The following is a 10502-nucleotide window of genomic DNA, read 5'->3' as shown; positions in this document are numbered from 1 at the left end:
CGGGTCCTGCCCCTGAGGTTGCCACCGGCTTCGGGGCTTTCGGGAGAGGGGGGCGGGGGAGGTCCTGCCGGAGCCGCGGCGCCGTTTTGGCGGAGTGTCTGTGTGCGTGAGCCCGACCGGTGCACTGGGGTTTGCCTTCTCAGCTAGGCCAGCCGGTCGGGAAAAGGTATCCCCTGCCCTCCGTGACTGCTGCCCGGGGAGCCGCTGGGGAGCCATTATCCCCCCCAAAGCCCCACAAACAAACACGCTGCCCCCGAAACCACAAACCAAACCGAAACCTCTGCAAAACAAACCAAAAATACACATATTTCGTACTAACAGGCATCTCTTTTTTTTAATTACTGTTTTTATTTTCTTCCCCCTCCTCTCCTTCCCTTTCTTCCTCCCGCCTTGCTCCTGCAGGGTTTGCCGTACGCAGGGATGGATTTCACGGAAGCCTATTCCGATCGATGTTCGGCCGTGGGGCTTGCAGCCAGAGAAGGAAACGTTAAAATGCTGAGGAAACTAATTAAGCAGGGATACAGCATCGATGTTCCAGATAACAGGGGTTGGGTGCCAATCCACGAAGCAGCAGCTCACAATTCGAGTGAATGTCTGAGGCTGTTAGTTTGTGCAGGTAAGGAAAATTTGATGTGAGATAGTGTGATTTTCTGCTAAATTACCCCATCATATAAAATATAAACTAAATAGATTTCCCTTATCTTATTCTTACTTGTTTTGCAAATTTCTGTGTGGTTTGGTAGTTACTGACTAGCCGTGGCAGAGAGAAATTGGCATGTTGTAGTCTGTGAATGACATTTGATTTTACTTCATCTTCTCTGTCCAAGGCAGGTATCTGGGTAGGGCCAGCAGTAACTGACACTGCTGTTTGGAAGAGTTGATAACAGCACGCTCATGGCTACGCTGTAGGCCACGCATCTCAAATAACTCAGTTATTTTCTGAAAATAACCGTGTTTTGTAATTCATTGCTAAATGTATTTTTTTTCCTCCTCCCTTACTCTCATTTGTAGCTCCATCTGATGACTACATAAACTCAAAGACATTTGAAGGGCTGTGTGCGCTGCACCTTTCAGCACGCCATGGGTCTTTGGAAAGCATTCGTGTTCTTCTGGAAGCTGGGGCCGACCCCAATGAAGTTACCACCGAAGCAACAACCCCGCTGTTCCTAGGTGACACGAGCTTTCTTGAAATTTCACAACAACTGACGAGTGGGGCAAAGCTTATTTGCTGAGTTTAAACTCACCAGAGTTCATTTACTGCCTACCACGTTTCGTATTTTTGTAGCCTAAATACTAGGCTTTAGGCTAAGAGATGGAGTGGGTCTAAAAATTACCTTTTATTTATGGACAAATCTGCTTCAGACTGTGTTTTAAAACAAAATTGTATAACCAAATTGGTTTCCTGCATCACCTTTTCTTTCTTTCTGGCACAGAAAAGGTCTAGGAGGTATAGGATTGCATCTATATGAGGGTGTTTCAAGTATTTTTTTTTTTTTAATTCCTCCCTACTTCTTATGTGGAAAGACCTCTTATTCTTTTTGGAATTCCTAGTTTAGCAATTAAGGTCCATTATTTTAGTATTTGTTTCTATGATTTATATTTGACATAATTAAATGCTTAAAACTTCTGCTATAGCGAATTCTCGGAGCCTAAATCATCTGATTAAATATGCTTATTGCTTTACTCACCTCTGTACCCAGGCAAACACAGCTGCCACATTACCTCTGTTTACAAGTCTAGTCACATTTTATTTTTAAGCGACTAAATAGCTTATTTGCTTAAAACAATTGGTAACAGGTAGCACTTGTGGGGAAATCATCACTAAAAGCACACTGGATAATGGTAATTAACACTATGTGTAAGTGCTTACATAGATTAGACAGGGCCAAGGAAGGGTCCTGGAGTTGTGTATCCAAGAGATTTTTAAAAAGGAAAAAGTATATGGTCAGGTTAGTTCAAACTACATAATTGGGTTATGGTACAGCTCTGTGTTGGACATTGAGTACTACAAGCCACTGGTGCTCCTTTGGCGAGCTTGTGCGCTAATACTCTAAAAATTATTCAATCATTAGCAACTATTCGCAGGTCATTTATCACCATATCAAGCTTTTGCGGTTACACAGGAAATGTGCCTTGGTATAATTGTCGTTGGCAAAAACTTGAGGATGAATCAGGATGCTAAAGGAGGCTTTGTTAATGAATGCATTAGCATAAGTTAAATGTACACGTTATAAATTAATTTTATATAAGTGTTTAAAACAGTTTTAAAATTTTTTTTAAAACATTATGTTTGGAGGAATTTGTTTTAAGATAGCCACTGGGCTTCACAAATTTGGGAGGCCGTTGCAACTGTCATGCAGTTAGGTGCCTGCTGCAGATTTGTCTCCGTGTTCCACAGGAAAGAGGGAGGAGAGAAATTTGCTTTTGTTACTCTTGTTAGCACAATGTAGGTAGAATTTTAACAAGTCTAACTACAAACTTTGTGGATAAATTTCCATTCTCCAACACTGTTTTGGGGGTGTAAATGTAAAAGGCAAGTAAGCATATGTAAGGCAAGTTTAAAAGAATTATGATTATTGTGTCGGGAAGTTAGCGGTGAGACCATTTGAGTTTTTCAATGAGTTCCTTAAATCCATTTAATAAGAATTCTTTTTTCTTCTTTTTTTTTACTGTTCTATCTGAAGCTGTTGAAAATGGACATGCAGACGTTGTAAAGTTTCTGCTCCAACATGGAGCAAATATTAAGGGACCTCATTCTTGTTCCGCATGGAATTCTTTGCACCAAGCTTCTTTTCAGGTAACCTGTAAGTGTATCATATAATTTCCATGTAACTGGTGTATTCTGAGTGATAATTTATCTATTTCTTTGCCTTTTTATCGGGTAATTTTTCCTAACCTACCCTAGCAGTCATAAGGTTGCCTAAACGCTGAAGGGCTTGCAATGCACTGAAGAGTGTATCTGGAACTACATGAGATGTTGATGTTGGGAAGCAATAATTATTTGCATAGTATAAGTATCGCATGTACTCACAAGCTCATGTGTTGTTACTTGGGAAGTGAATCTCTTACAAGATTTTTTGAGAAAGAGTTCTGTTTAGTATCTCATCATCAGTGAGATGTACAACCTATTTCTGGGATAGAAATATGTTAGAAATGGTTCTCAAACTAATTTAATTTCCATTTGTACATATTGTGTAAATGAACAAATGTGAAAAATTAAACTTGTCTAACTTTTTCTGTCATTAATTTTTCGGTACATCTTTAGAATATTGCATATATCGTGGTTTTTTTCTTATTTCTGTTTGGAATGTGTGGGAAAAATACATTATGTCAATTCCCCACTTTTTTTGTTAAGAATAAAAATATTTATTTCAGGAATGCACTGAGATAATGAAAATACTCCTGGAGAAAGGGGCAAGCAAGGAATGTAAGGATGACTTTGGAATTACACCTTTGTTTGTTGCTGCTCAGTATGGAAAACTGGAGAGTTTAAGACTGCTTGTATCCCATGGTAATAGTGATCATTCATTTAGCTTTTACTGTTTGTAAACTCGCATCAACCTGTCACCAGATACAATTTTAGTTCTACTTTTGCACTTCATAACTTGAAATTTTAGGGGTTTTTAATGTAATTTTAATTGCAGATGGGTATGTAAAACCATCTTAATTGCTTAAATCTTGTTTCAGTAATTTAATATAGTTTTCAGCAAGTGATAGTAGGAAGTAATAAACCAAAACTCTGAAAAGATTAAGGATCATCAGGGTCTTCTAGAGGCCCTCAATAGCACTACATTAGTGGTATGATTTTGATGACATTGCTTTTGTGATAGAATATTGTTCAGGTTAAGTGAAGATACCTCTCTCTGGTCATAAAGTGACAGCAACAGTTTCATTCACATAATCAACAAGTTTTATACGTCTAAGCACATGTCTCCTGGGGTAGAATCTCAAAAAATAATTGTGATCAAAAGATTGTCTAGCCCATTGCCTTTCCTCCAGCACATTTATCTCGTGTTGTGCTGATCTTTGACAGAGTTAATGTTAAAGCACTGAGTGTTGAAAAAGTTAGCGACAAGCTGGTTAATGTTTCCTTGTTGCTGTGGAAAACCTGTTGTGTTGTGAAGTCACTCTGTGAAAACCCATTACTGATTAACATTAATTTGTTGTTTATTTTGTGTCCTGTAGTGGTGATGTAAAGTATTGGCTTTTTTTGTTAGGTGCAGATGTAAACTGTCAAGCCAAGGACAGAGCCACTCCCCTGCTGATTGCTGCACAGGAGGGCCATGCCGAATGTGTGGAACTGCTCTTATCAAAAGGGGCAGATCCAAATCTCTACTGCAACGAGGATAACTGGCAGTTACCTATTCACGCAGCCGCTGAAATGGGCCATAAAAAGTAGGTGATTAAAAAGGGATTCAGACAGAAGATTCTGGTAACAACCTAATCAACAAAGAGGAAGTTCAGCTCTAAAAGGAAGAAAAACAAGTTCTCAAGCTGATTTGTAATTTAGAATTCCGAATTATTTTCCTATTTTAATGTCTGTTAGTAGTCCTAGTAAAGTGACCAACCGCTTTTAATTCAGCATCTAACCTGGGTCTGATCCGTATCTTAATGAGTTTAGAGGGTTTTCCACAGTGCTGAACCAGATATCGATTCACTCAAAAGCCATATTACTTTTACATTTTAAAATACAGGTAACAACAGCATATGCTTTATACATGACTTGAACAGCTCTTAATTAGAATTGTAGTCCTGACCATTAAGTAGTAGAAGTAATCATATGCAAATAATGAATTAGCTGAACCAGCCAGAAAATGAAACCCACAAAACAGTTCCTTTAATCCTTTTCAAAATGCATTTGTAGCTTTCCCCAATCCCAATGATATAAGCTGCTTTCACAGCAGAAAACCAAGAGTGGAAGGAAGTCCCAGAGTAGCATGCTGTTGTGGAGAAGCGTCTCTCAGGAACCCCATGATTTGCACATGTATGACGGCACTTAAAATCAAATATATTAATGACAATACTAACTGCAAAATTATTAGTAGATGCTTGATCTTAACCCCTAGCAAAAGGAGGTCATCAGCTTAGTTGTCATTAAAGTTGGTGTGTCAAATCGATGCCACTACTCAAACTGATGAGGAAGGCAGACTGTAGTAGATACTGAGGAAGCTCTGTATTGTTCGTTTTCTCAGAAACGTAAGATCACAGAATCATTTAGGTTGGAAAAGATTTTGAAGACCATCAAGTCTGACTGTTGACCTAGCACTGCCAAGTCCACCGTTTAAACTATGTGGTTTAGCTGCCTTCGTAGCTTTTGCAACAATAGGTAACTGGCAACCTCTGAGCAGCGCCAGTAAGTTCCAGTAGCAAAGGAATTGGTGTCTTGTCACTAATCCTCGTTGGCTGGAAAGGATGTAGAGGTGTGAGCTATGAAACAGAATGATTTTTCTGTTTCAGTACCTCAGTGAGTGTTGTTGAATGGAAGTAAATATTAATTTATTTGCAACTCACGTTTTCAGTTTGCTTCCAGACTTCACGGAAGTCTGGATTTAATGTGCAGAGGTACTCTTTTGCTGTAAAATGGATTGTTGGGTAATAGGAAATATCTGTCCCTGGTTCAGATTAAAATATTTATTGCCAGCCTAAATCCATCCCAAAGCACAATGTTTGTTATGGGTCTATGTATGAAAGTGAAAAAACAGGTAGGATTTTCTTCTTAAGTTGTAATGACCAGACAAATGAAATTAATTATTGCATAAGATCACAAAACAGATAGTTTTTTAAAATATTTGCAGGATATTAGAGTTGCTGATACCAGTTACTGATCGGATTTGTGACAAAGGCAAAGGCAAAGTGAGCCCTGTGTATTCAGCAGTATATGGTGGTCATAAAGAATGTTTGGAAGCATTACTTAAAGAAGGCTACAGTCCAGATGCTCAAGAGTGCCTTAACTTCGACTGCAGATCACCCATGTGTATGGTCTTCCAAAAAGAGTAAGTATATCTCTTACATTTTGAAACTATTCATAATTATGTTGGCCTTTATTTAACTTTTTTTAAATGTGCAGTTTTCCTGCCCTCCTTCCTCAATTCTTGAGCTGCTGGAGTTAAACTGAGTATCTGAATGGTGTGTGGGCTTTGGATTGCGTGCACGAGCTGAAGAAGCTCGCTGAAATCTCCAAGGGGAAGCTCAGCTCTTTGAAGAAGAGTCTTGTAGAACATAATTGCAGTTTTCGTGCTTTCAGAAGGCCTTATCAACATGTTTCTGTCTTCTGGGAACGTGACTCGATGCTGTAATTGGATCAAAAGGACTCTTAAGTAGCCAGATCCTTTTCAATAAGGATGAGTTATTGTGAAATAGTGTTTTCCTTTTCCGTATGCCAGTCTTGTGCATAAGACAAGCAGAATTAATCAGCTCAATGCTATAGCTGTAAGGAGGACTGGGAAACTGCATGATACATTCTTTTAGATCATGACCCATTTCTTTTTATGCCTGGTGAGTGATCCGCACCCCTGGTATTCAACAGGAAATAAAACACTGCTTACTTCATAATGCAAAGGCTATAATTTTGGAGGAAAAATAATAAAGTATAAAAGCCTTACTCCGAAGTGTGTGTGTATATATGGTATGTCAGTTGACATGCTCTTCATGTCCTTGCTGTTGATTTTTTTTTTTTTCTTTTAGTACAGAAATTTCTTCTTCCTTTTTCTGTGGGAAATTAATTCGTGGAGGAGGGGGCTATTACTGTAAAAGTTCTTGATGTTGCTGTCCCCAAGCTCGCCTTGTGCTCCTCCCTAACTAATTCAATGTATAAAATAACATTCAAAGGATTGAATACTGGCACAGCTCAAATCTAGATAGAGAATCACATGTCAGTCACTTCTTGGCAGTTCTGACCTTTGTGTAGAGCTGTAATGTCATTATGTTTCAGATTTTAATTGAGACTTGAGAGCAATTACCTGGTAACTGCTTTACCCCTTAGAACAACAGAGGCATTTCATGTGGTAGAGAATACGTTTGAAAACTTTTTTTCTTCATCTGATTGCTCTCATTTACTATTTTGCCAGAATTCTAGTTAGTTGACCCTTTCTAGACACTTCCTCAGGAATATTAATGTGAAGTAATGTTATGTGGCTAGTGTGCTTCATTAAGGTAAATATCTTCATAAATGCTTTTAAATGCTCTTAAAACTCGGATTCTAACAGAATATTTCATGTACATGGATCAAAATCTATTGCTTATGTTGCTACCATTTAAATTTATGAGGTTATGGTATTAGTGAATTTTGTTCACCCCCATTAAAAAGCAGTTTATCCAGTAGACGCAAAATCATAGCTCTTGGGGCTGGCTTACATTTGGGAATCATGATTTCAGTTTCTCATTCTTACTGCTTGTCTTCTACATGTGACCTGCTCTGATTCCCTTTATGTAGGGAAGAAAAATCAAAATATGCAATATTTTAACCGTTCTTAGATTCCAGAAGTTCATCACCTGCAAACGTTTTTAGCCAAAATACTAACTTTTAGAGGATGTGCCTTGGTGCCCTGAATCCTGTAAGCAGTTGAGGCTTGTACACAGATATGCAGAGGCTATTTGAGAAATTACTTTTTATGAGAAAGCCTGTTCTAATTAAAAATTATGGTCTTGACGAGATGCACCTTTTTTTTCCCCTGGATAAAGCTGTTGAAAGAATTAACTGTGCTGGGATATTCTTTGTTGAATATGTTTGAATATATGTGTTTGTAAAGTGTGTACTAGTTGCATGGTACTAATTAATAGGATTGCACATTCTTACAGTTGGCTTAGGAAAATTTTTAAAAACTTTACCAAATATATGCCATCGATCTACAATGCCATAATTGCAATAAATAACTTGCCAGTTTCATAATGGTCCTGAAGTGAAAATACTACAGTAATATTCTGATTGAGTTTATCCTACTTGAAGTAAAAAGGCTTATTTCAAAGAGGGAAATCAAGGACAGAATTAGGTTTTTTAGTAAAGTACATCCCAGTGACTGTGCCTGTTACAGCCTCTTGTGTCTCTGGTCAGGCTGCAGGTGATTTTGAACTGCTTGAGGCAGGAACTCATCCATATCCAAAACGGCGCATGTGAAATCACACATCGGGGTACAAGGCAGAATGTGCTTTCCCATATCTCCATACGTGACGTATAAGGTGTGCAGTGAAGCAGTACATAGGGTTTGTTATTACTGATTTTCATTGCAGACTCCTAGAAAGTATCGTTAAAAATCCTTGGACATTGTTTTTCCCCTTCTGTCCTATTCTTAGTGTATAATAATTTAGGAAGGGATGCAGACCAGGTAACTACTAAAATGTGCTGTAAATGAGGTAGGTAACATATATTGCCACTTCAAAACCACTTCTATGAAGTAATGTGCAATCCAGTTACTAACTAACACCACGCTAATTATCAGTCATAATCTCATTCATTATCATATCATTATCAATTATAATATGGTAATAAAATTATTCTTGTAAAAACATTTTAAAATGTTTAGAACAGTTCAGTGGGTTGCAGACCTACCTGCAAATGGAGCTGGGTGTAAATTAAACCCTTAATAAGTTTGAGCATTAGGCTGGTCCCCGAGTTCTGGGGCATGCAGTCATTTGATATTTTTGCATACTTGTCTATCTGTTGCATGTGGCATGTTTTTAAGGTGAAACCTAATTAAGTGGGCATGGTGCTTTCTGCTTATAGCAAGCACATGGTGGAGCAGCAGTGTGGTGATACCTCTGGGTTACAGATCCCAGTAATTGATGACTTTGGGAGGTTTCTATTTGTGATCAAAAGGCTTGCTTTGAAGGGCTGGAAGCTGGTTGGAACCACAGGTTTTTCAGGACAAAACGAACACATGAGTTAAATGTAAGGACTGGAGTCTCCTGAACTAGTTCTACATTTTAAAGTGATGCTTTCCAGAAAGAACTGCAGTCCGAATGGCATGCTGGGTTTTTCTTTGGTTTGGTGGGAGTTTTGGTAGAAGAAATTTGCTTTCTCAAAGGTAAGAAGTGACACGGTAGATGCTTTCTGGGGAAGAACTAACAGGATGTCCTGTTCCTTGTGTGCTGTTCATAGGTTTTTTAATTTCATTGATATTTTCCTGAAATACGGGATCACCTTACTTGGGATTAATTTGGGATATTGCCTGTTCCATGAAAAGTTTACTTTGTTTCAACGCTTCTTGAAGCTGGGCTGTTCACTGCCTTCTGGGGACCAGTTATCGGAGTTCCTAAGTTACACAATTAAAGCGCATGAGGAGTACATGGAATGGCTGCCTTATCTGCTCTTGGCCGGTTTTAATCCAGTGAATTTAATGCGCAGATTCTGGTAAGCAGATAATGTTATCTTGTTTACTTAAATATTGTATGCTAATCTGCAAAGCTGTTGCCAATGTTATTTAACGCGTGCTTTCAGAGGATAGTACTTGATAATCAGTTGCCATGATCAGGAATGGTGAGGGTTACGGAAAGTCTGAAATAAATCATCCACGGGTAATGGCTGGATTCAGTAAAACAAATTTCTTTTAGGAAGAAAGTCAGAAATGAGATTGCTTTATCACTACCCTGGAGAAAGCCATCATTTTGCAGTTTCTATATCGAACATCTCTTATTAGCCCCCAAAGTTAGTTGCAAATTGCGTGTGTACGTATAATATGGTAATGGGAGGAAAAAATTCAAATACTGAGAAAGAGGTCAGGAGGGATGGGAAACAAATGTAAGGTGAAGCTGGGCCAAGGCTAGGAGAAGAGGAAACGGATGCAGTTAGAGATTGTGTTAAACAAAATAATGTGGTGAAAATTCCAGTCTGGGGTTTTTGGGGGGTTTGTTTTTGTTTTTTAAGTTTTTCCACATACAAATAACTGTTTGGTGATGTTTTATATTTAATTAGGCACTACAGAATTAAACTTATATTTTAAATTATGAAGTATTTGTATGTTTTTGGTTTTTTTTGTCTGTGAAGATGATGCTTAGACTACTACCATATGTCTCAGCTGTTAATAACATAATGTGAGATGTATAAACTCATTACATGCATTACTTAGCTGTATGAAAGGAGTAGGATTTTATGGTTTACTTTAAATACTGATTTATATTTCAGGTACTGTTAAGATATTGTGGTTAAGATATCATTGGTAGTTTTAAGTGCATTCATTTATGACTTAGTGAGATTCTGTTAATCATTAGCATCCATGGCTTTCTGAACAGTAATTAGAGGAGCATATATAAAGCATGGTATAGCAGTGCTTCTGTAGATCATATTTATGCATAGAAGACTAAGTGATTGCGAAAGTAAACACACTACAAGATTGCAATTCAGTGAGTAAACAAATCTCACTGTCCATGTATGTCATATATGATGATTTTTGATATTTTGTTATGTAGTCCACAAATACTTTTATACCAGTCACTTCCTTTGTCTCAATATCCACTTTTAAAAATAATGCTTATCACATCATAATGTACAAAACTAATGTTTTTGTAAG

General features: G+C 37.9%; 1 protein-coding gene across 3 annotated transcripts in view; it reads left to right on the top strand.

Moving 5' to 3' along the window:
* The window catches only part of ASB3 (ankyrin repeat and SOCS box containing 3), a 31469-nt gene that overhangs the window by 17330 nt on the left and 3637 nt on the right, over positions 1-10502 (top strand). For 2 of the 3 annotated variants that reach the window (XM_052783927.1, XM_052783928.1), the window contains exons 2-8: positions 403-616; positions 1012-1170; positions 2685-2797; positions 3376-3511; positions 4218-4395; positions 5796-5993; positions 9095-9346. In XM_052783927.1, coding sequence (XP_052639887.1) covers positions 421-616; positions 1012-1170; positions 2685-2797; positions 3376-3511; positions 4218-4395; positions 5796-5993; positions 9095-9346 — 1232 coding nt within the window. In that variant the 5' untranslated portion in view covers positions 403-420. Of the gene's footprint in view, positions 1-37; positions 167-402; positions 617-1011; positions 1171-2684; positions 2798-3375; positions 3512-4217; positions 4396-5795; positions 5994-9094; positions 9347-10502 lie in introns of those variants that run through there. The other variant, XM_052783926.1, reaches the window with a different exon arrangement.

This window comes from Harpia harpyja, chromosome 4 (genome assembly GCF_026419915.1).
Source record: "Harpia harpyja isolate bHarHar1 chromosome 4, bHarHar1 primary haplotype, whole genome shotgun sequence".
NCBI classification, from domain to species: Eukaryota; Metazoa; Chordata; class Aves; order Accipitriformes; family Accipitridae; genus Harpia; species Harpia harpyja.
The sequence above is the reverse complement of the archived record's forward strand: the minus strand, read 5'-3'. Positions and strand labels throughout refer to the sequence as shown.